We start from the raw sequence: 27,289 nt of genomic DNA, 5'->3' as shown, positions 1-27,289 counted from the left end.
ACCAGTTTGAAGTCCTCAGTTAGGATAACTGATTCAGACAAGGGTCATCAATGTGTGCTAAACCATTAGGTCAAAGGTTGTTGGGGAAAAGGGGTATCTGCCTAGTGCTAAAGTATCAATACAAATATTATTTGTTAACTGCAGAAGGGGAAAGGTTCTTTACAATAGAACAATCCAGTTCACCAAGTGATTAAAGTTAGCATTACCAATAGCGGCATGGCTCCACATCCTATTGGAATGTAATTTGAAGCACACAGCATCCTCAATGAAGTACTCCAGCCAAAAATGATTAACCTGAACCTGCACAAACCTTTAGACCTAATTTTAAATTTCTAGGCAAAACAAGTGATGAACAAAATTAAACAGCACCACAAGGAAAAGAAATCTAATAATTCTAGAAAGGGGAATGTTTTACAGGACAGTCGGTCTGGTCTCTTTAAAGTCATTATCATTCAAACAAAGCAACAAAAAAATTATTTGGGAGAATCCCTTAAGCCCAGAAGTTTGAGTCCAGCCTGGGCACCATGGTGATACCCCATCTCTAAAAAATAAATTAGACAATTAAAAAAAGAATAAAAATAGAGGAACAGCTCTAGTTTAAAAGAAATTACAAAAAGACACCGAAATCAAATGCCACGCGTAAATGCAATGCCTTTTTTAAAAAAGCTACTGAACACATTTGCATGAGGACAACTAAAGAAATCTGAATATGGATCGAGATTAAGAAACTATTGTTAATTTTTTTAGGGATAATAAGGGTATTTTAGTTAGGTAGGCAAGTGTCTAATTTTTAAGAGATACGTACTGAAAAATCTACGTGTGCATTCTTATTAAATCTGCAACTTAAAATGGTTGGTTCACTGAAAAATATGTCTTCTTAAATATATTATACACACACTCAAGCAAATACTGTATAACAAATACTAACAATGGTTTAATCTAAATAGTAGGAATGTGGCATTCATCTTACTATTTTTTTCAACCGTTCTAGATGCTCAAAAAATTTTGCTATGTGAGGTTAAAAATAAATAACAAGAGCTTGATTTTTCCCCGTTAATATACAGGAAGCTGCTGGTGGGGATAGAAGGGAAGGTATATAAGATCCTTTTGTTTTTCTCCCGAGGATCTAACACATCACTAGAGGGTCAATAAATATTTCTTAACCAATGCCATAAAAGAATGGATCCATTCTCCCCTTTGATGACTACTGGCTAACTTTTGGAAGAAGGGTACACCCATAGCAATCCCCCAAAATGAATGAGCTGCTGCCTGAAAAATACCACTCAGGGACACAGTCGCGATGACATATGCACTGCAAACTCAGGCACTGTGATGTCTGAAACCGTCACAACTTAAAAGATCGTGTCCTACTGTTCACACTGGTACATTTCAATGTTCGGACCAGCATTCTGACCTTTGGTTCCAATAACACCTCTACCAGAACCACTGATCATCTGTAATTCCCTCATTCAGGCCTTTCCAGATACACAGGCCTAGGATGGTGAAGTCACCAGGTGAATGACGATTCAGCCCCTCCAAAGTCAGCGTGGGTGTCTCTCCATGGTATGACTTTGGTGTCCTTCCAGAGCCTGCACAGCATGTTAGAAAGAAGAGCTTCCAAAGGACTTTTTCTGGGAGAGGGCAGTTTTCTGGTTTTCGTAGGCATGAAAAAGATGCTCACAATATGGTTCGTGTACATTGCTATTCAGACCTTACTCCCTCAAAATGGCTTCCAAAAGTGGATGCTGAGGAAACAAACACTAGGTCATTGCAATTTTTGCCCTGCTAGGCACATGGTCCACATGCAAAATGAAACAGACATGGTCGCGGCCCTCCAGGAGTTTACAGAATCCTGTGGATATCAGCATGTAACAAACACATAAAAATGATAGCAAATTCTAAAAAGCAAGACGAAGAGAAACCAGGTGCTGAGGCCCTGCAAGGGAGAGCGTCCCAGGAAGGATGCATAGGAACCTCGACGGATGTGCTGAACACTCAAAATAAACACTTAGGCATCAGAGCAAATTTAAAAAGCAATGTGTATTTCTGCTTGCGCGAGGCCTAAATTGTCAATTTCGTAACAGACAAAATAATTTTGTGCCATTTTCGCTTACATTCTATTTTGACTTTAGATAAGAAAAACTAAAAGAAGCCAAAAGTTTTAGAATTAAGTCATGTGTAATACCTACTGAATCAAAAATAAAAATAACAACACAAAGAAATGAATTCTGAAATGTAAAATTCATTTTGGAATCAACTACATGCTTAATTTCGACAAACCCAAAATAAGCAACCCTATGGGCAAACTAAGTCGCATATAAAGAAAATCCGTTTCCTCCCTAGTCTCAAAGTTCCTGGAAATTAACAACAGTTCCCTAGATTAGGTCTAATTCTTAAATTCCATTAGTCATTTTAAGATCTAAACATCAAATAACTTTATCAGCACAGTCCTATTTGATTACTTGCTGAGGAAGAAAAAGAATCTGGATGAGGTTAAAACCTTGGACTTCACTAGAGAAAACAAGATATGGGCTGGGACACTCAGTTGTGGAATTCTTTATAAAGATTTCAAGGCATCTTGCTGATTTTCACTGTATCACTAATTTTCACTGCCTTTTAAATGAAGTTCATATGCAATATATTTTCATGCCTTGAATAATCAAATTAATGCAAAGAGCCTAAAAGCATTTTCAAGGTCAGTAGTAATGCCATACATTGAACACAAGTTATTAAAATAGGTATATTTCTACAGAACATTCTAAGAAATGATAAAACCTAGCTGCACATTAGAATAACCTGGGGAGTTGTCAGAAAAGCACAGGCCCAACTCATAAGATTCTAATTTGATTGGTCTCAGATAGGACCCAGCTCGCTCTCTCTCTCTCTCTCTCTCTCTCTCTCTCTCTCTCACACACACACACACACACACACACACACACACACACACACTACTGATAATAAAACCATGGCTTTAGACCTGGACTATATCCCAGGAAGACAACACAAACAATTCCTGATAATCATCTCTAAACTTCCATTTAAGGGAGAACTAACAACAATCATTTGTTTTGATGTCATCATCTTATTCAAAAAAAAAAATATAGATTTCAGCAAAATTTAAAAGTTTGCAAATCGCCAGACATTCTATTCAAAGTAGCAAAAGAGGCCAAAAGCAAATGACATATTTTCCCTTCTGGCATTTGCAATGATGCCCATTAGGTATTAGCTATTGGCTATTACAGTATTAAGGTTCGAGTATCTTGCAAAAAACTTTATTCCCATTCATTTTTGTTTCTGTCAGACTTTCCATTAGAAATTTTAATTTTCTCTGCCAGTTAAAAGGAGTATGAGGTTACAATCTGGCAAGAACACGTTAGGCTGGGTGTGATTTCTGTACCCCAATTTGATTTAAATTAGTTTTGCCATATTTAGTAAGAACTCGAAAAAGTCCGTTTCGCTACTTTTGCTTATCTTTTGGTTCATTTTCTATACAATTTTAAAAGTCTCAAAAAGTCACCATGTTTATTTCTGATAATTTCACGGGGAAATGCATTAATGAAATAATATTATCCCATTACTATTTTTAATGAAAACAACTTAATTGCTAATAAAGAACCTACTGGCTTTCATTCTTCTGCTAAAGTATATCCATTTTAAAAAGCACCATATATCAATCAATATTAGTGTTAAATCCTTAAGAGAAGTCTAATGGATATATATCTATTTTTTAACTTGATGTATTTCTGAAACAATACACATTGCACAATAATAATGTATTCCTCCAGGACAGCACTTTACTACCTGTTGCTTGCCACCACTCTGTCTCTATGCCAAACAAAAGGCTATTGGGACTGGCATAAACATGTTTCCATACAGCACTCCTCATCCCTTTAAGTCCATAGTTATAATAGCCCACTGTTATAAACGATAAAGCAGCTTTTGGAGCTCCTTAGGGCATACCATCTAAAGGTTTCCTATTCCGTATCTCAATCATGTAGTAAACAGAAGAAAAACAAAAGCCTCCCCTCCACGAGTCACTCACCTTGTCACACAGTGAGGAATCATTTCAGCTGTGATCTGCTATTTAGACTTGAAGCCCAAGATACCGAGATTTTGCCTTTCTCTTTGGTTTGCATAGCTGGTGTTGTAGACAGGGATTCAAACAACAATACGGCATAAGAGAAACTGATTCACTGGAAGACACACTATGGTCTGTTCTATTCTCAAATTTCACAGAAAGCAGAAATTCATACTCTGTACATTTTTCATCTTCAGCCCCTATTTCCCTCCGTCAGCAAATTTCCAAAATTTCACTTTTATTTATCCCTAAGTAATCACACTGTTTATGGAGATTGCTGCGACCACACTAAGCACAGAAATAGTCGACTCCTGCAAGACTCACAGCCACGAAGCACAAATTAAGAATGAAGGAATCTCCACACTCCACCGCTATATTATGAAGGCTTTTTAAGAAAAGCATATGCAGTCATAGTGCTATATACAAAAGAATTTTCCTGGACATTACTGCCTCAGACGAACCTCCCAAGGCCCAGAAATTCAGCCATCACACGCCAGTCTGTCCACCTATCTTCCACCCTCTGCCCCTTTCCACTTCTCACCTTGTGTTTGCACAAAAAAAAAAAATTAACTTCAGTTTCACCCGAGGGAAGTATTCCCCACAAACGGAGAAAGGAGGGTCTGTGTTCTGCACACACACAGACAGACTCACACGGTCTGGATGATGCTTTCACAAGTTAAGGGGCCTCACGCTTACTCAGCAGAGGAAATCTTTGTGTCTATGAGGAATCACGCCAATTCCTATTAGTAAGAAAGGATACAGGGGCGAGGAAGCCTATTCTCTCAATGACCAGAAAAGGGGGCCCAGCGAAAACAGAGACCTCTGCCATGACCATCTGCAGAAAGGAAGGATGTTGTCAACTTTCTTCTCCCCAAAACTCTAATGACCTCTGCCTTGACCCTCAGAAACCAGACCCACAGGAACACACTCTTCTGCAGGAACTGAGAGCTTTACACCAGAGACACAGCACTCAGAGGCTTGTCGCCCAGGCTATCTAGCCCGAACATTTGCACTCACATTCCAAAGATGTTTCCGTTGCACTGGAATGGCTGTAAATTTCTTTCCTGCAGAATTCTTTCCAAACAAACTGCCATGAACTGCACTCCGGCAGGAGCTCTTAACCAAGCACCGTTCACCTCAATGCAACAAATCTTTCAGATGCCGAATATGACTGAATTGGTGGCTGGGCCAAGGGGGTGAACTTTAAAAATGCAAATATATACAGGGAAAAAACAAACACACCAACCCACCAGAAGTCGTACCTTTTTCTATGTCTGATATGTAAAGGAAACTTTCCTCATAGGCTCGATTTAATTACAGAAACAAAACTTTGCTTACATTTTTCAGGGGTATATTAAACGGGTTGTTTAAAAAAAAAATCAAAATAGATTTTCCCCCCATAAAGAACATGAGAGAGTGAGAGTTCAAGAGAGTAAGCATCCCCTTTCCAGCATTTTTTTTTAAGTACATTCTGTTTGGGTGAATAATAAAAACAGTGGAGGGCTTTGAATATTAAAGAGGATTATTAAATTCCATCAAGAGTTTTCCAAAGTAAGAAACCAATGCATTTATAAAAAGGAAGTATAAATTTAAAAAAAGATTTTAAATACATGATTAATACCAATACTGAACTGAAAAGAAAAGTATCTATAAAAACTCAATTGTCTCGAAACAAAGCTCACACTTTTAGCTATTGACAGTATTTTTAGAAATGGGCTTTCTCTGGAGAGTTTAAAGTATACAAATGCAGAGTGCCCAGAGACACAAACACACACATGCTATACCTTTGTATTACACTGGCATTTTATTATTTAATTAAAGTACTCTTATTTTTCTAGCTCACGCATGCTTCCCTTGAGACGGCTTTGCTGTTAGCCTGCTGGCCTTGACTTCCAGCCAAAAACAATTCAGAAACAAAAAGGGACAACAAATCATATTTTCACAGACATTTTTATCCCTCAATCCAACCCTGTTTTCACACAACATCATACAGCCCCTATGAAAACTATAATTTAGGGCAATAGCCACCCGAAACCCAGGGTCTAACACATGACTCCGCGAAGTCTTTCCTGCGTAAGAAATTCTTAAGTTCTTAATTGCAAATAAACTCTTTTGATAGAACCACTTTCACCGACATTGCCGGTTTGCAAACAGTGCCACTGGTACCGGCTGATGGATTAAAAAATAAAAACAAGCCCAGGAATGTAGTTCTGATCCAGCAGCGATCTAAAGATGAGGTGTTTATTAGTTCTAAGCTCTGTGTTATTTCATTAGTTAAAGAGCGAGCCATCATCTGACTTGCCAGTGCATCTTTAGTGTCACAGTTTAAAAAGCATCATCTAATTTAGAAAACAAAGTGATTTCCCAGGTTAACCTGTCAACCCTCCACAACGGAGATTCTCACTTACCTGGTGGCAACCCTGTAAGTTCGATTCTCTCCCATAAGATGAGTATGAGCCCCTTTCTGTTTTACCTGCCAAGAGAAACGACAAAAACGTGTAAATTATGTTTTTCCTTCAAAAAAAAAATCTCCTTCAGGTAACAGACATCTACTGCTCTTCCCCGATGTTTACATACGTAAAGTAGGCACTACTGGCAATGTATGCAAGCAAGAGAGGGAATAGCACTTCCTCACTCTGGCTATGATAAACTGAAAAAAAAATATCCTTCATTCCTATTCTTAGCCAAACTGCTCCACACTTCCAAAAACTGTCATTCCAATGGCCTCCACTTTCTCTAACAAACAAATTGTCACTCCTTATTTTCACTTTTCTCTTGCACAAAATTTAAACAATTTCATTTTTATTTACACAGCAGGCAAATTATCTATGTAATGACCCTAGCCTAGTAATTCCCATTGATTATATTGACACTTAATGGTGAGGCCAAAACTAATCAATCACAGGCTCTCCAGATGGTGAATTTAGCAAAGAAACTATTCAAAATTCTGAGTCTCTCTCTTTTTTAAAAACTCCCTTTCCCAGGAGTGAATCCCATCATGATCAAGATGATGATGGAATTTACATTTGGGAAACAGGGCTTTTGAAAAATTGCCTAATCTGAACCCAGGTTCACATTCCACCAAGAGACCCACAGGACGAGGGATCATGGAATGTGAATGTCTTGTTCCAATTCTAACAACCCGATCTTCATCTGCAGGCTGCTCTACAGAGATCTGTAGACCCTTCAATGCTGGTGGTCACATGTAAGAATAAAATCAAGGGTGTTCATTTGTTTCTTTTAAAGTTTAGTCCCATTAATCATTAGGGAAGATAATGAAATCACATCACAAGAGATCTAAGCAGCAGAGTCCAGATAGTGACATGTGGAGAATCATTGTGGAAATCTGTCCATACCAGAACATTAAAAGCTGCTAAAAGAGACAGGCAGGTGCCCAAGACCCCACCCCACTCAAGTCTGAAGGATACTTCTTTCCTCAAGACTGGAGCTTTACAGTCGTTATACGTGATACATAGGACTACACTATATTCTTTTTTCCAATGGGAAAACTCTCAACTTGTATTTGAGAGGCTGAATCGATTTCTTTCTGAAGTTTACAACCCCCAAGTTTTCTCCTCTCAACTGAACACAAATGCTAAAAGTAACAGCAGTCTTTTTATGTTTTAGGTCAGTGGCAATGGCAATGTTATTAAGAGCACGCCTTCCTGACACCACACAAAGAATGTATCTTTCATACACTTATATCGATAAATTATCTATCTGGTCAAAGGGTACCCTGTATCTAAGTCACTACATATATAAAATGGATGGTGGTTTTCAAAGAAAGCCAAGCCTAAGTCTTAAAATTAACCCCCTGTTTCCCATCATTAACTTTTCTACTGATTTTAATGAATCTTAAAGTTGGGAAAAACACCTCCACCCCCATTTCTGGTCCAGTGGTCGGTGCAAAGTATAAAATCAATGCCCATATCCGTTTCAATTTCAGTGAAACAAGACACCATCGCCCAGACTGTCAGTCTTAGAAGATCTAAGAGAATAACTTCCATTGTATGAGGATTTTACATTGAAGAAAAGATACATTTATACTGTATCAGCAGTGTGAATGGTCACACAGATATATTTACTCATCTGTGTACCTCAGATTTAAGCTACTTATACCCTTTAACCTCTCTCTATAAATATTACAAACAGAAAAGGCTCGACCTTTGTGAGCTATCAAAGGACGCATGTCCTTCCTTAAGCTCTGGCATCTAAGAATACTTCAGTATCACCATTACATCCCTTACTTTGATGTAATATTCACTTGTTTAACAGGTAGATAGGAAGGCAGGAAGCTAGGCAGGTAAGGAGGCAGGTAGAAAGACAGAAAGATGGAAAAAGTGGAATTTGCTCTGACTTCCTAAGAGACTGACCATCTAGTGTCCTGTTTCGGTAATTTCTAAAAAATTGAAACGTAAAATACAGTTTAAGGAAGAAAAACCATCTATTTTTTTCTCTAGAAGGAATTCCTGAAGCTATCCCCTGTAGAATTTCACCACCCAGCATTATTTCCCAACTCAACTCCAACACACAGTACTGGAGGGAGATTTTTCTGCCAGGATTTGCCTCACTTACAGATATAGGTTGGGCTACTCCTTCCATTATTTAACAGCTAAAAGGGCAGTGCAAACAGTAAGGATTTAAAAGAAGAAACAGAATAAGTAGGAGAAAAAGAAAGAGAGGAAGAGTGGAATGCAGAGAGCAAGGGGTAGGAAAGGAAAGAGGGAGGAGGGAGAGGGGAGGAGAAGAATATGAATTCACGCTACAGTCCCCGAAGTACTCTTGGCTACATGGAACCCAGCATTCTTTACTATCATATCAGATACAGACTGCTTAATCTTAATTTTGCTGTTAAAAAATATTTATCCAGATACAAAAATAAACCCACTGCAAATTACAAGTTGTCAGGGTTAAAAATCTACTCCTGTTTGTGTGGGGGAGGATAAGAGACCAGCATAGACATGAATCATTCTCAGTAATTTGAGTGTTTCCATGACATCAATGGGCACCCGTCCAGGACTCTGTCGAAGTCTGCGAGGTACCAAAGAGGCAGCACAGCCAGCAGGAGGCTGGGAGGTGGACTTTTTTTTTTTTTTTTTTTTTTTTTTAGGATTATGCTCCTTGTAAAGATTTCATCTGTAGCATCCACTTTTACCATCAAATAGATCGCTCCAGAGATCATGAGCGAACACATTTCATTCTGATAGTGTAAGCCTTTAACTTTATTACATCTTTTTGTTCCCAAATTCAACTATAAATCTGCCCTCAGAGCCAAAACCCCTGTTTGGAAGCAAAATAATCAGGGACTGTGGATAAAGCCCAAGCACCTTCTCAAACATAACATCGCGGTTCCTATCATTTTTTTTTTAAGATAAAAAGCAGCCATTTTAAAAGGACACCTCAGTTTCTAGAAAAGAAACTATCTTTTATATAAATTGTCCATTAAAAATTAGCTATGGTCTTGATGTTGATTTTCTGCTTAAAATTCACTTGGAACATTTGTTTCAGATAATAAAATTTTCAAGAGTGCTGATAACATGTTTGAGTAGGATCCTTAAGTAACTATCTGTGCTCCTGAACACAAAAGCTCCTAAATATCTGTGTTTACTCTATGTCAGGAATGGATTTTTGTCACTTATACCAACTGGCTGGCGCGGACAGCCTCTTTCCTCCTTTCTCCATTCTTCACCACCCACCTCCCCCCATCCCCACAACCACAACGGGGCTTTGAAAGAGCTAAAGATTCTATTTTTCCAATATTTAAAAGATAGCAGTGATGAACAAACCCGGCGCGTTCACTGCGGAATTTTCGAGACAACCCTCCGGTACTAGAATGCGACAGCCGCTGCGGATATTTTTTGGCACAAAGACAATGGTGGCAGTGCCAAGCCCCATGGCTAAAACTACTCAAAAGAGGCATAAGGGTAGCATTAATCGCTCAAGTCTTTTACTGCATGGAGTACTGTTGTCCATATTTTTAAAACTAAAAGTACCCGTTAGTAACATTTGTCGTATGCCCATAAAGATGGGGTTGGGGTGGGGGGAGATTCTGAAATATATACCAGAAACAAATCTTGTCAGGCATTTGATTCATTTTTATACCTAAAAGGACCAAATGTTAAATTTTGCTGCTGGTGACAATTTGCCGTGCATGAAATGAATGATATGACCTAATGGAGAACACGAAGGGCTGAATGAAAGCTATAGAGAGGATTTCATAAACTAAGGTGACATATTGGCTAAACAACTTTCTTCTGCAAAAATGATGTATACAAGGGAATATGTAATACTATGTCACAATTTTTTTAATTAAACAAGGAAAACGCTGTAAATGAGCAGACACAACATCCGTCAATCAATCCTTCTGGAGACAAAGGACATCAACATGCAGCCCCGTCTACAGAACAAGTCGGCATCTCCAGTGAGCAAACAGTCCAGAAAGTCAACATGTGTTCTGTCCAAATCGAATCCATCCGCTGCTAAAGCCTATATTTAAATTTGATTATTAAAAATGGCACCAAATGGCAATCGATAAAGGATGCACTTGCTTCCCCTGCCCAGGAAAAACTAATATGAGCAGGAAATACAAGCAACTTCCATTTAAAAGAAAAAGTCAATATTTTTGCTGATCTGTTCAACCATCTTTTATCTTGCTGTCCCAAGAAGGAGCAGGAAAAATTGCTTTTTATTTGGGGGTGATTTGGTTAACAAATGTCTATAGAATTTCAAATTGAATATTTTTATACTCATATTATTAGCCATTTGACTTCCAATTTTTCTTCCAATATATCCATGGTGTCCTATTGTAAGGGAATTGGGTGACAATGAAAATATTACATGAAGGGGGAAAAAATGATCTCATAAATCCATTCCACTCATAGAAATAAGAAGGATCACCTTTGGTAGATTACTGCCCTTGGATACACATGACAGTTCTAAGCCACATGGAAAGAGCTAGAGACAGACAAGCAACTTATCAATAAAATAATTTCTAGAGATAAGCTCTGACAGAGATGATCCCTCTGGTGGTTGACCAGTAGGATAATAACAGGGTCATGTTTGGCCGTGTAGCCTTTCATTTGTAAAATGCCACTTCAAAAATTATATATAAATGGTAGGTGTTTCACCCACCGCTGAAATAGATGCATCTATATGGGAGAATATATCATCCTGTGAAAAGCCTTGATGAAAAATTATCTGATGCTGCAGGACAATACCAAGCAAGGCTGTTTCACTGTTAATCCTCATTCTGGAAACTGAAGAATGAGCCTTTTGTTCCCTGGCATCAGACTAGGGAACTCATCATAAACATGTTTGACTCAGAATAAATTTCTGCCCCCATCCCCAGTCCCAACCCATCTCTGATAACTCATGAATTTCTTTACATATATATAGAAAGGACTAGTTCATTAAACAATGACTGAAATTTTTAGTAGTTCTGAACATACACATGAGGTTATTATTTACAGTCCTTCATCGTTCCCACACCTGCCTTTTCCTTCCCTGTCCAAAGAAGAATAGCTGTGTCCTTATCATGTATTAAGCACTGCTCAAAGAGCTCTACATAAAATGATTCATTTAATCTGCACAACAACCTCATAAGGCAGGTAATATAAATGCCATTTTGCAGATGAGGAAACTGAGATCTAGAAAATCACCCACAGCCACACAGGTGCAAGTGACAGAGCCAGGATTCAAACCCTGGTAGTTTGTTTGCCCAGGCTGTGCTCTTAGCACTATGCTATGCTGCTGGTGTTTAAACCCTGGGAAAAAAAAAAAAAAAGTATAAATAAACTAGAGGCCCGACACTGAAGGCTTTCAAATCCCAGAGCTCAAAACACTCATGAATTTGATATGAAATTAATGAAAGTGTCTTATAGGCGATGATAATTTACATTTACATGGTGTTTTATTCCTAAAAGGTCTCTAGGTACTTTATAGCTGCACAAATGATACACATGGATTCTGTGACATCTTACAATAAACTGCCACCATCTCCACACATTGACCCAAAGCAACTAATTAACAAAAACAGGGCAGAAAACTGCATTTCTACACATTCTCCATGTGACGACTACATCTTTGTATTAAGATGTACAGAAGAGTAAAAGTAAAAAATATAATTCTAACACAAGACAACCCAGCATCACTCAGTGTCATCTATAGAACAGTAAACCCACAACAGGCTCCAAAAACCATAAGACAGACTAATCAAAAGAATCTACGAACTGTTGCAAGCTATTTCCTCCCCGCCCCCAACAAATTTACATTGTATCTTAGCATGTTAAAGGCTCTGAGAAGTACTGCAGTTAAGACATTTAATTCAGGGTTTTCTATGAGATGGAGTCTCACTATGTTGCCCAGGATGCTCTCAAACTCCTGGGGTCAAGGATCCTTCTGCACTGGTCTCCAGAGGAACTGGGATCACAGGCATGAGACACTGTACTTGGTTTTCAATTTAGTTTTATACAATGTTTCCTAAACTGACTTGAGCATACATGCCTGTTCCCATCGTTTTTGTGTGTGTCTATTTTTTTTTTTTTTTTTTTGAAATGGAGTTTCGCTCTTGTTACCCAGGCTGGAGTGCAATGGCACGATCTCGGCTCACTGCAACCTCCACCTCCTGGGTTCAGGCAATTCTCCTGCCTCAGCCTCCTGAGTAGCTGGGATTACAGGCACGCACCACCATGCCCAGCTAATTTTTTGTATTTTTAGTAGAGATGGGGTTTCACCATGTTGACCAGGATGCTCTCGATCTCTTGACCTTGTGATCCACCCGCCTCGGCCTCCCAAAGTGCTGGGATTATAGGCGTGAGCCAACGCGCCCGGCTGTGTGTGTCTATTAATACAATTCCTGATGACCTTTAAGAACTACTATGATTTAAAACTTAACACTAAGAACATATCCGGTTAAAATATATTTGTAGTTTTCCATCAGGTAAATGATGTAGGTTCAAAAATTAAATTTTTATTTTATTTAAATTGATATGAAAACATTTTAACTATTTATTTGGTGGTTTCTATTGGCTTATCTTCCTCATAGTAATCTGTGGCCACACAGGTTAACGTCATTGTTCTGACTAGCTAGTCAACTTTAACTACTCCTGATCCCAGTTTGCAGGTGAGAGTCTGGGTTTACAAAAAAAGCAGAAGCTGACATTATTCTTTTGATTTCGAAAATTTCAGAGAAGAGCACTGGTTCTCTCCTACAGAATCTTACTATACGGGGACAACTCTGCCTTCATCCACAGTCATTCAAAAATCTAAATGTAAAATAAATTTTGTGCTAAAAGAATTACAACTCCATTCCAGCAAATAAACTAGTCATCCTACATCCTAGGAAATCCTCTTCCTCCCCTTCTTCCTAAGCTGAGACTATAAAGGCAAATGGGGGAAAGGTAACTAACTAGGCACATAGCTTGTATGTATCAAGGGATAATGAAAACCGGGCAGTAAACCGGAAAAGACTAGCATTAACCCTCTCTTTCACTGATGTTATTTTAGTCCTAAAAATAGAAGACTCAGTTATGGCCTATAGCTCTGATCCCACTGGAAACTGTGAGTTCTGGCTGCATTTCATCACAGATTCACCTCATCTCATCTAGGCACTGTGCTGCCTTTAAAACAGCGTGGGTACCGAAATCCCAGATAGTATCTTAAGGTGCCACCAAAACTCTTCACTTTAGGGCTCTGCTTAAGTGAAGAATTTCAGGTTCTATATTCAATTCTCCATAAAGCACTTATATTTGTAAAGCACTATCTAGCATGTAAATTTAACTTACATTATTTTTACACACACTAAAATCTCATTAAATTGACATTTTAGTCCACGTTTTTATAGATGAAGTCACTAAAATTAAGGGTAACCAGCTCATATAGTTATAAAGGTTGTACAGATATTAAGGGTGAAGTTAGCACACAGACCTCCAGTTCCAGTACCAAGGCTCTTTCTCACAATAGGCCATCTCTGTTTGGGGTTTTTCAGATGTATTAATATCATTACCTACTGTAGCAACAGCATTGCCTTTTCACTACTGTAATCCTCTCCCCAAATAATTTAAACTCAATTCATAAAGTCAGAGAGTTCTCAAGTTCCTTGATGGATGAAAATGTCCGAATTGACAAGCACTTTGAACGTCCTCCGGTCCATCAAAAACTACCTTTTCAGTACAGAATAAAAATACTGTCCTAGATGATACCACATGGCCCAGACAAGAACAGCCAAAATCAGCCCCTCACTTGGCATCCTGCTTAGGAGAAGTACACACATTATCAAATTAAAGCACACGAGTTTTATGCTTGATTTTCCGAATGCAGGAAAATCTTTCATTGAAAATAACACTAATTCCACAGAGTGTGCAATTAATCAACATAATCATGGGGATAACTTAGCTGTTTGGGGAGGTGTGTCAAATAACTCTTTAAGGCCACTAAAGTACCACTTGAACCACCAAAGTAATGATTTTCTGAATCAGCAATTTGTACAAGGGTCCCCTAGAGACCTGAAGGACTAAGGGCAACCCTGAAATCACTCAACTTTCTTCTAATGAGTAACTTACCATTGGTTTTATGTGAATAATATCTTCACAGTGATGCCTACCCTATCTTATATTTTTACTGCAGTTTGAGTGTATGATAATTGGATATAGCCAAGGCAATTAAGGACTTGTGTGGTCTTGGAAAAACAAAACAGCATATGCATTTGAAAGCTTATTTTTTATTCAAAAGAACATAATAGTTTTTCATATAAAAATGAAAAAAAGCTCATCTTGCAATACATGCTAAAGGTGTCAAAAGCAAGCAGAAATAAAATATTTTCACTGTATTTTTAGGCAGAAGGGAAGACTCACAATGAGCTGACGAGTGTGGAGAAAAGCAATTTCCTCAAATTCAAATCATGGCTAAGAAACCTTGCTGATCAGGAGAATCATGAGCAAGAGTTTTCTCAAAAACAGATTCCTGGGTTCTTTTCTCCATGGTACCTGAATTCAGTAAAGTCTGGCATTCTCTTTTTTTTTTTCTTTTTGAGATACAGTCTCACTCTGTTGCCCAGGCTGGAGTGCAGTGGCATGTGATCTTGACTCACAGCAACCCCCGCCTCCTGGGTCCAAGTGATTCTCCTACCTCAGCCTCCTAAGTAGCTGGGATTACAGGCACGTGTTACCAAACCCTGCCAATTTTTTATATTTTTAGTAGAGATGGCATTTCACCATCTTGGTCAGGCTGGTCTTGAACTCCTGACCTCAAGTCATCCACCTACCTCAGCCTCCCAAAGTGCTAGGATTACAGGTGTCAGTCACTGTATCCAGTAGATTTTTTTTTTTAATAAATAAAATTTCACTGGTTATTCTGACAAGCCAGGGATATAAGCAAACAATTTAAGTAATAAGCACAGCTCTACAGGTTACATTAGCTAAAACTCCAAGAGACCTGGTAACATGGTGGATAACAAAAAGTAGATTACTACTAGCACCAACCTATTTAAGCAGATTTTTTTAAAGACAAGCAATTGTTGATCCCCAAGGTCATTTCAGACAGTCCATTGCATGGGTTAGAGAAACCTTTCTCTGGAAGCATGCTAGGCCTTTAAATGTGCTCATCTCCACTAATGAAGGCTGGTTGTTTTAACGAAATCAATTTTACATTGCCAAATTGACTCCTCTAATAAACGACAGTATCCCAAAATATGAGAATCCTGGAGTTTTGTTAAGGCAGCTCCTCATGATCAGACCCACTGGCCCACTGCTCTGTAAGCATCTCTCTTCTATCTCAAGAGTAGAAGTCATCTTTAGAATCCAGGATCAAACTCTAGTGAACCTGACCTGGTTCGTTCATTGAAAAGGGTCCTTCTACCCATGCCACTGACTGTCCACATTCTGTGGAGGCATGACAAGTCCACAGTGAGGGAGAGAATCCAGTCCTTTCCCTCACATTGGAGGAGATGGGCGACATTTCTGGCCAAATGTAATAGAGACAACATCATCTGGGCTAGACTTTGTTGCCTGGTTAAATATTTTGGAATCTATTGGCAAATTTTAAGAAAATCAGCCACCGCATTTCACCACACAAATCACTTTTTAATCATAAATTATTTGCTGCTCATTTAACTGAATGTTCCACCAGAGTCTTAGCAACAGTAAATGTAAAAGATAAAAATGATAAAACTCTAAATAAGCCACAGTGGGATGGAAAAGAGAACGAAAGGTTTAGTATTATGTTTGGTATAGTTTACATAGGCAATTAGTTGTCTATATAGAGAAATTATGTATTTTAGAACCATGGTACATACGTGATGGCCTTAATTTTCAAGCTAAGTTTACAGCGAACAAGAATACAACAATGTTCATCTCTTAAACCACACACATTGGATATGATACTCAATACTATATAAAAATAAAAAGAATGGGGGGACCACGACGATGTTACATATGGTAGATAGACATGTATGGTACATATACATACATATACACACATATGTGACATTTTTAACCCCAGACAGAAGATAATCCAACTGCCATTTATATATGTATCTGTAATATATTAAATGATAATTTCTCTGGCCTTAGCACTGAATACAATTGGCCTATATCCCCTAAACATGCACTACTGAGAGAAATGGAGGGGAGTGGGAGGAACAGCCCAGAATTCAAAACACATTCCAAGGAAGACAAAGAGTAGGAAGATTGCTGACCATTCTATTTATAGAAGAATGATGTTTTCCAGCCAAGCCTGCTCTTCAAGATCAACTTCAAGAGAATGGGCCCATAATAATGACCAAACTGCCAGATACGCAGGGCCACACTCCCCAGAGTCCAACCAGCCTGCAGCACTACTTGTTGTTCAAGGAAGGGGAAGGTTGGTAGATGAATGGTCCCATGCTGCAATGTTTCAGAGAAGTCTCCCAGTAACTGAATCTAGGAGCGTGACTCAATCAAGATAGGAAGGTGGAGTGCACAGGAAGGAAGAGGAGAGGCAGAGGGAAGGATGAGCAGGGAGGAGAGAGAGAAATGAGAAAGCAGACAAGGAGCAGACAGAAGAATGCGCTCATCCTATCACAAGTATGCAAAAAAAATGCATTACATAGAATATGTTTACAGACGGCAATTTTTAATCCTGAAACCTGCAAAAATTATCATCTGAATAGTTGTGAATGAAGCCTAAAAAATAACATAGGAAAATTAATATTTGTTGGGTCCTTTCTGAGTACCATGTGCTGAATGGTACTCGGAAAGAGAGGCAACGATCGGCATTATTGTCAAGGAGGTAAGAGTTTAGATGACTAAAATACCCGAGGTAACACACTGCCATCCATCAGTAAGGGCTATAAAGGGAACACAGAGAAGCACCAAGAAAGAACACCTCATACAAACTCACTGAAGACAAGGGCTAACAGGAGCAACATGTATGTGAGATTTCAGGCACGATGGCATTCTAACAGAGGTAATAAGGACTTAATATTTGTTAGAATGCAATTCTTAGTTACTTGACAATGTTAAAATAACACTAATCAGTACAAATTTATATAATATATCCCAAACAAATTTTGAATCTAAAATTGCAAAGAGAAAAAACAGAAAGGAAGGAAAAAAAAAAACCATAGATGACATTTCTGCCCTGCTCTTCCCCAGCTCTAAGTTCTTTGATCACTCCATGGTTGGTTTGGAAGTTTTTATGGCTTCTGCTTACAAATTAGAGAAATTTGCAATGTAAGTCAAAAGAACTGTAAAAATCTAAACTGCCTTATCTGTACAACAAATACCAAACTGACTCAATCAAGTCACTTAATTTCAGAGATATGCAGAAATCACTTATAGAAACTAAATTTATTATAAAGACTTTGATAGAGCCTTGTCAACAAAAGCTGTTGCCATTTTTAAAAGACACACTCATTACACAGAACCCTGACCTTCACTACCAGGACCCAAGGCTGCTCTCCACCCAGGTGACGGCAGAGGGGCTGGCGCTTTTCCTTGGTAACTGCCCTTGTATAGTTTACTCCTGTGTCCTGGAGGTAAAGAGACCATCAGTGATTTGTTCCTTTAACATCTCACATTCTATAAATAACAACTATAAAAGCAAAACAAAACAATAAAGATTTTATTCACACTACCATTCTCAATGTCTGCCAGTGAGCACAGCTTAATTTGGTTTGCAAGGAAACCAAAAATGCCTTTATAAAGCATTATGATGGAAATATACTCATTTTCCTTGGCGAAGCAAGAGAAAACTATCAACCAACCGTAACAGGGATTTTTCTACTAGGGATTATCTACCACATCCATTACAGACAAGTAGTCATATTTCAAAATTTCAAGAGTTTACCTATCCCCTTTTAAGTTCCATTCCCAACTTAGTGCAACAAGAATACTTCTCTTCTCACTCATAAGCGGGAGTTGAACAATGAGAACACATGGACACAGGGAGGGGACCATCACATACACCGGGGCCTGTCGAGGGGTGGGGAGGGATGGGGGCTAGGGGAGGGATAGCATTAGAAGAAATGTCTAATGTAGGTGATGGGTTGATGGGTGCAGCAAACCACCATGGCATGTGTATATCTATGTAACAAATCTGCACGTTCTGTACATGTACCCCAGAACATGTATAATAATAAAAAAAGTATAATAATAAAAAAAGGATACTTCTCAAATATAATAAAGCCAAGGGGAATATGAAAGCAATGAAAATATGGTTAATTGTGATCTGCAATCAACCACCTAAAAAACTCGAGTATTACATATGTTGCATGTTACTTGAAGTATCAGGACTACTTATTTAGCAAAAACACACCCAAAACAAAAACCTCAGTTTTATTTCCAAATAAAAACAAATCAACTTCCATGCTCAGTATTGAGCTACAACTTTATAATCAGGGTAACAATCTGCTCAGTTGTATAAAAATGAAATGAAACAAAACAAAAAACAAAAAAAAACCAATCTTGAAAAGTAAAACAAAGTACAAATCTCACACACCAGTCATTTCCTATCTGAGCAGCCAGCAGAGGGCGCACATGCCCCAACAAGAGCCGGCTATGGCCAGGCACTCCCCAAACTTACTTAGTACTAAGTCTCACCAAATCTCTATGCGGGAGGAGGGGTACAGTCAGCTGATTAGTGGCATTAATAAAACTAACGTGCTCAATTTAGGATCAGTAAGAAATATAGACAAGTACATTTTAGTATTGAATGCTGACTTTAACAGAGATTTCTTAGCTGCTGGATGGAAAGTTGTTCATTAAAAGGATTTGTACAGAAATGAGCTTCTGTCAGGTTTTCAGGCCAACTGTAGTTTTTATTGACCTATCTAAACTATATGAGGACTTACTTATAATGCATGAATTTATAGAAGTAAATTAAATATTAAATTTCTAACATAATTAACACAGTTTTGTTGAGTATACTGAATTACCCTTAGCAAAGTCTCTTTTAGCATGTGTATATTTGTGTGTTTTATAAAAATCTATTAATTAACTTTTGCAACCCTAGAGCAATCAAATATGTACCATTTAATGGATAAATTAAGATACACAGGTTCCTTATTTGTGCTTAATTGATTACTTGTAAATGGTCTATTCTGTGTCTCTAAAACACAGTTATTTGCTTTGGGGTTACAGTAGGTTATACCAGAAGACTACCTCACAGCTATGTATGTGTACACACATATAGGTAGGGCACTGTTCACTCTTTTAAAGAAGTTTTCATATAAATGCAAAAGTCTCAAATTCTTCCTACTGCGTTCCAAGCTTGTTGAAACAAAGCACAAATTGAAAAAAAAAAATAGTTCATGAAAGCACCAAATTAAAATGAACAAAAAAGGCTAATTACTTACCTTTACAGATAAAAATGAAATAATCCACAACACATTCAATCTCTAATTTCAAATAGGTTAGAGTGAATGGAGGGTCTGCCCCTAAGTTTCAAGCTAGAAAGCATGGTAGGATAATTAGCTGCCACTGTCCCTCTACCTAAAAGATCATTTCACTTGATCTTAGCCAAAAGGCTGAGAAGCAATTCCTGAATGATCATTTCAACCTCACCTCTCTATTCACCTAACAAAAACAATAAAACCAAGTAACATCTCCATCATAATATATATATATTTTTAGCATTCTTCATAAACTTCAGAGAACTTAATTTACAGCATCTAGAAGCCAGGTGGCCTATGCTACATGTAGGTCACAATAAATAATACGCCTCCTTTGGCCAATGTAGCTACACCATTTCTGCCTAGTTAAAATGACGATGTTTCATTATTCCTAAGCTTTCAGTTCTGAATTGTTTGCACAATCTGTTAAGTCCAAGGAAATTTAAATGATTTTGACATGCAGCCTGCTAAGGCCAGTGACGGGGATAATGCCTCTTTACGTGGGTAAAATTTTGTGGCATATAGGTCACTCTCTTAAGGGGAATCAACTGTGTGTCTCTTCTTTGCATTTCCACCACAATCCTTCATCCTGCAGCCTGGAGCTGAGAGTGAAATGCAAGAAAGGAGCCGAGTGCTCAAAGCAAAAATCTGCTTCCAGGACAATCCATTATATCTGACAAGTTAAATGTTCCATGGTAGGCCATATGGCACCAGAGCAGGCCCGACGATGGAAGAGGGGAACTCAGCAAATGCATCACAATTAAGGAGTTTGGCTACAGACTTTACTTTGAATTACTTATTTTTTTATCAAAGTTTAAATGCAGTCCCCCATATTTTCAACGGAATCCCTTTGATGAGACCATTTTTCAAGAAGCGCCACAATTCCTTTTCTCGTCCCATGACTGTGGGCACTTAAATCTATAAGTTAAGGTAGACATGGTCATTTTTATCAAATGGAGTTTCAAAGAAGAGGACCTGTAGCCACATTTTTTAAATGTCTTCAAGACAAATAATATGTAAGCCCTATCTGCTCACTAGATTAGGATATTTAAATGAAAGTGATCATTAGATTAGGGCATTTAAATGAAACTGATAGAACATTAGGTGAAACCAGTTTTCATTATGAAGTCTAAGAAAATCTTAGAAGCTGTACGGTCAGAACTGACATATTCCTATTTCTTCTGTGGTTTACTTATTATCTATCAAACGAATGAATGAACTGGACTGACTCTGTTGGATTTATCTTCTCCTAGCATGGCACCAAAAGGAAACTCTGTACATCCTGCTAATACCATGTCCCAGAGACAAGTGTTATAAGCTCCCTAAGATAGTCTGATGATTAAAACTGAGTTGCCTATAGTAATATTTGTCGTTAGAGACAATGGAACGTACAGATCTGTACTCCATCAAGATATGCATTTATTACATTAAGGCAGGGGAAGATGAAATTGATAAAATCACTGAAATAGTTAATATTATGCTATACCATCTTACCATTCTTTTCAATTAAAAACAAATGTTTTTATTTCTCCCAAAGAATTCTCAGGGTGAACTGTAGCTATAATAAAAGAGTTTTCAGTAGAAGTATCCAAACATAAAACTGAATAGAAATATCCAAACTCATCTGCTCCAATGGCAATTTTATCAACTCCTTTCCTTCCTAAGGATGATTTTCTTGTGCAAATTTATGTGTGTGTATCTGTGTGTGTGTAGTAATAGGTAGATTCTAAACAATAATGATTATCGTTTAAGTATTCACACTGCTTTGCAAACATGAAATTCATAATGATTAAGAGAAACATGCATGCATTTTTCCAAAAGAGAAGATGCTGAGACTCATTTCGCTAAACTATTTTTACTCTCGATTTCTCCAGAGGGTCACTATTTCCCTCAAATGCACCCGCTTCTGCCTTAATTAAGGATAACATTGTTTCAATGAGCCTGTATATTCTTTATAAGAATGAGTCATTTTGCTTTATGTTGAAACTTATGAACAGATTTTTTTTCTGGTGGTCTTAATGTTGTCGTTTGTTAACAATCTAATGTAGTATTGTATTTGCATCTCCCTTATTTTTAAATATGAGATGATTTACTGAATTATAAAAGATGGTATGTGGGGTATGAATTGGTCATTTGCATTCTGTATTAACAATTAATTTTTAACAACGATTATGACTCCTTATATTTTATTAAGTGCTTTTCAACATACATGCTCATATGAGCTTCATATCATAATCCTGTTAGGTAGATATCATAGTAATTATAATTTATACTTCACTCTGGATATGAGAAAACAGAGACTCAGTGGTTAATTCATTTGCCTTAGAGCACATAGCTTTGAAAGAGAAGAGCCACATCTATGCCCAGGCCTACCTAAATGTCGGCATTATATTTGTCATGCCAGACTTGAGGAAGTATGACCATTAAAAACATACTTAATGCATTACTTAAGTGCAAGTGTATAGATTATACACTTTTACTTTTTATCTAAGAAAAGTAGCTAAATTTTTTGGTATTGTGTTAGTGTCCAGTTTGAAAAAGGATATATACCTGGCACATAATTACACCTGCCCACACACACACACACATACATACACATTTATAAAACGTAGCCACAGACACCTCAGCACCAACAGAGTGCATTGGGCCACTGTGTACTGTAGATCCTATTTCTGTGTATCCAGATCCACACTTTTATTACTAATTAAAATGTCCAGATGGTGAAATAACACCTGATCCGAGGGGCTTTTAAGTACAGTAATTGTCAATGCTCAACTCCTACCTTGTGAACAAATCAGAAACCTTGGCCTACACTGAGTTTTATACATACTGTTTCCAAACCATCAGTAAAATGTAGTTAAAACTTCATAATGTGAACAGAAAATGCTTACATTAAATTCTTTAGTATGAAAAAAAAACGTAAGATCCGACATTCAAATCATTACCCCAGTAAGAAAGCTTATGGACTCCAACAAAAGGAATGTTATATCATAGCAATACAATTGGGTTTTATCAACAAAAAATCTACAGTAGAGGGAAGGAATGACGTTAGAGCTATTCAACATCCCACCATCCCATGAGGCCCTTTCTTTACATCTTTTGTTTTGTAGACTTACCAAATAATAAATAATTAATTTTTAAAATACATTTTGTCTTTTCAAGTGTTTTTACATTTTAATATATGGATACAGATCTTAATCATAAAGCAAAACCTTTATTATCTTAGAGGATTTTTAAAGATATAGATTCAAGAGTGACCCCTGAAATTCAGGTTAGGCAGTGGCTCATGAATAATACACTTAGGGAAATCACAAATGCTTTTAAAATGTTTAAGCAGTTACTTCCTAATCCTAAGTGGATTCTTTTTTCTCAAGCAAACATTTTTGCAAATATTTAGGTTGCTTTGATACGCAAATGTTCTCCCAAACATTTCCACCAGCCAGCCACTGAAATCTCTCCACAGACCCCAACCAATGGGAAAGTTTGCAAGAGAAATATGAGAAGCAACTGAAGGGGAATATACTGGCAGGAACACTGGCTTCACTGCCCACAAACAAATGTTGATTTTGTTTCAACACCTGAAACAAAACCTTTGGGTGTCTTAGTGGAACACCTCCTTTAAAATTCTCAGTCATGGGGCTGTAATTCTCATTGACTGAGCACTATCTTCTAGGGAGGGTAAAACTGATCACCCACAGGTTTCCTATTTCAGAGTTCAATAACTCCAGTAAATGTGGCTTGCTGCTGGACAGTGAAAATCCCAACACTTTAAAAAGAAAATGCCCACAGGAATTAGCAAGTGCAAAACAGGAAACAGAAACGCAGCAAATAATGTCATGACCAAGATCCCAAGCCTTACAGGTATAATAGTAGAACAACATTTTCAAAAAGGAATATGCCAGGGGAGAAGATGTCTCTAAAGTCATCTTTATCATCAACTCAAGAAATAATTCATGGAAATCAAGGTTTTCCAGAAATAAAAACAAGAAGATAGCACATTCAAAACTAACTTGTCAACACAGCATGGTTACAATTATTATGTGTAAAAACAATCTCCAATACTCCCTTTCCCTTCCACACTCTACTCCAAAAACATCCTCTAAACCTGCTTTTACCAATAATGGAATTCCTTGATCACGGGACAAATAATAGGATTCCTTGATCATGGGACAACAAATCATCCTGAAGTTTTTCTCCAGTTTACTCAGTCACATAAGCCACCAGAGGCTAACCACACTGACACAGCAGCAAGTCCCAGGATTCCGGTGGCTAATGCCATGCTAGGCATTACTTGGGAAGTTATGAGTTGGTATACATCTGCGAATTTGGTGGGAGGAGAAAACTAACAGTGAATTTATCAAAGCCAGTGGAACGTTCACCATCATAAAATTACAAGGATCTGCTTCTCAGCGATTAACCTGCTTTTTCACTTCTGCCATCACTTCCTCATTTACACATATTAGAAGTCAAAGATTTCATCAGATGTGGTTTTCACAATAACAGCAAAGTGCCTAAAGCCACAGATTTTAAATGAGCCCCAAATTCAGATTTGGGGGAAAAAAGAACCAATCACAGCAGGAAGCGCTTTAAAAGAAAAAAGAAACATTATCTTGAGCAGTTACTCTGCACTTAGCTGTACTGTGTGAAAAGAAAATAAAAAAGCTCTATAAAATGTCAGAATTAACCTATCGTTTCAGATTGCTTACAGGTGAAATTCTACCATCTGGATGGGCAGTTTGCCCACACAAAAAAGAAATGAACTAAAAGAAAAAAAAGTAGAACCTTATTTTGCCTGCTATTTTACCACAATAGATTTGACAGGAGAGAGGACAGAGCCACCATGATCTTCAAACATGGGCGCACACACATTTACACACATGCCTGTGTACACACACACACGTTCATGTACAAACCGTAACAAAATAAAAGTCAGAAGAAGTGAGAGATTGAAATAAAATTCTGTTTCTTAGAACTTCAAGAGTTTAATAAGGAATAAAAATCTAGTCATTCTTAATCGCATAACAGGGAAAAAAAGATTTGCTTCAAAATCTTCATTAAATAACTGATGATTCTTTCTATTTTACTGAGCTACTCTAAAAAATAAGGCCCTGCATATCAAAGTTTCCCTGTTCCCTTAACAAGGCATATTTATAATCTTTATGCTGGGCTAGCAACTTTGGGAATTACAATTTAACTTTAAATAAACAGGAAACTGCATCTTAGGAACTCCCAAAAGTCGTTTCATTCATCTGAGAGTGAAAATGCTTATAAACATTACAATTTATAAAGAAATACACTTCTATTTTCTCTTTTTCTTAATCATTATGCAAATCTTTTATTAAAACATCTGCCTCAGCAAAATGACCTGTTTTAATAATCATCATTTTTTAACCTAAAGATCAAATAGAAAATGAAGTCAGAACTCTGTTGAAGTTTTTCTTTCTAACCTTGAGGCCCAGATAGAACTTTCAATTTAACTTCAGGCTTGTCTGACAAACATGGTACCAGGTTGGCATCAACTGTATATTTGCCAACCTAAAGTTCCACAATTTGAAAGCAACACACAGAGGCTTTTATAAATTAATAGCTCTCTGTGTTAAATATTTGTCGATATCTCTGGTCTGGGGTTTCTGGGTTTCCATTTGAATTGTAGAGTGTCTCCTAAAATTACATTTGAAGAACAACACTAAACCAGAAGTGCTGAGTGAGAGAATTATGGGCACATTCTCAAACTCTTACACTAAACCACAAAGGGAATAGATTAAAAAGAAAAAGCACCAAAAGAAAAAAAAAAAAAACCCTACTATCATCCAAAAAAAAAAAAAAAAAAAAAAACCCTACTATCATCCAAAAAAAAAAAAAAAAAAAAACCCCACCCTGAATAGAGAAATCGAATACTTGCTTTTCTTTCGACCTTATGGGTAGCACGCCGAGGGAGGCACCAGAAGATCTAAGCCCAAATACGTGATGAAGAATCGCCAAAAAGCATGTGGATGAATAAACTGTTGTGGCGTGAATCTGCCAGCCAGAGGACAGAACACAACATGCTGGGGCTTGGCTGTCCTAACATGTTTTACTATGTAAATTTAAATAGTCTTGAAAGGGAAAAGGAAAGAAGGGAAAAGGTGGAGGGGTTTTGTTTTTCTTAATATTAAAATAAAAGTTTGCCAGAAATTCTCATACTTGTGTCACAAATAAAAGTACTTTCCTATTATTAAAAAAAAGAGAGAGAGAATCTAGTTCTTAGGCTAACACTTATCACATGTTTCCTATGATGGAAATTTAGGGGGGTGGTTTAAAGAGTTAAAGACTCCCTACCATTAATTTGCATCTGGTGCTTTTAGTGTGTGTGTGTGTTTTTTTCTTCCCTGAAAAGTTGGCAGAGCCGCCGATTTTCCATAATGCAAGCATTTGGGAATTGTGAGCGGAATGAAACCGATCCAATCTCCTGACTGCGACATGAATTTTCATTAATTACAACCTTGTCAGCAAAAGCATTATCAAAGCTGAATATGAAAATGCTAATGAGTCCTCATTTGCATATTTTTCTTTGTTGGAATGTCATTAATTATTACATTTTATGATGATGAATGCAGCTGTCGAAGCTCTCCGATGCATAATTAGCCATCAGAATGCCAGGAGCCGATCAGCATTTTTGGGTGAAAAAAAACAAATTTCACTTCCACTTTCCCCCATCCCAACACCACCAAACACACACACACACATACATACACGCACATGCACACGCACACACACAGACTCAGAGCCCTGATGACGACAGTCCTGAGGCCGGACTTTGGGGGAAGTTGAAAAGGGCTAGGTTAAAGCAAATTTATTTTTGCCTTAAAATAATTTGTTTTTAGCCGATAACAGTCTTATACAATAGAAGCAGTTCTTAATAAAAAAAAAATCGTTATTCCAGCTTAATTAATGCCACGCTTAATTATAACACCATGATGTCAGCGGTTTTAATTAAGTATTGGCTCCGTTACAAAAAAAACTCCTCACTGCAGTAAGAGTCACAATACACAGAGTTGTGCAAATCATTTCTGCAATATTCTGGTCTTCCGTGGTTCATGAACTATTCAGATATTAACAGGCAGCATTAAAACTCCACGCACACACGCGTGCGCAGGAGAGGCACGCGCGCGCGCGCACACACACACACACACATCAAGCAAAGGGGAAAAACCGTACTTTCCTACGACATTACTTGGACAGACTTTAGAGCTTACCTACTTGACCACTTTTTTAAGCTAAAGTGTAAGTGAAGATGACAAAACATAGCTCATCCTCTCTCAGCCTCTGGGAACGGTGTTTATAAGTAAAAAAAGAAAAACAACACA

At 37.6% G+C, this 27,289-nt stretch overlaps 1 protein-coding gene across 35 annotated transcripts in view; it reads right to left on the bottom strand.

The window, feature by feature from the left end:
• TCF4 (transcription factor 4) overlaps positions 1–27,289 on the bottom strand; it is a 368,346-nt gene that overhangs the window by 173,540 nt on the left and 167,517 nt on the right. For 30 of the 35 annotated variants that reach the window (XM_064379108.1, XM_064379115.1, XM_064379120.1 and 27 more), the window contains one exon: positions 6,487–6,551. In XM_064379108.1, the coding sequence (XP_064235178.1) occupies positions 6,487–6,551 (65 nt within the window). The other 5 variants (XM_064379139.1, XM_064379142.1, XM_064379137.1 and 2 more) reach the window with 4 other exon arrangements.

Source organism: Aotus nancymaae, unplaced genomic scaffold (assembly GCF_030222135.1).
Source record: "Aotus nancymaae isolate 86718 unplaced genomic scaffold, 86718_ANA_hifiasm-v0.15.2.pri h1tg000020l, whole genome shotgun sequence".
Lineage (NCBI taxonomy): Eukaryota > Metazoa > Chordata > Mammalia > Primates > Aotidae > Aotus > Aotus nancymaae.
This window is presented reverse-complemented; position numbering and strand designations above follow the sequence as displayed.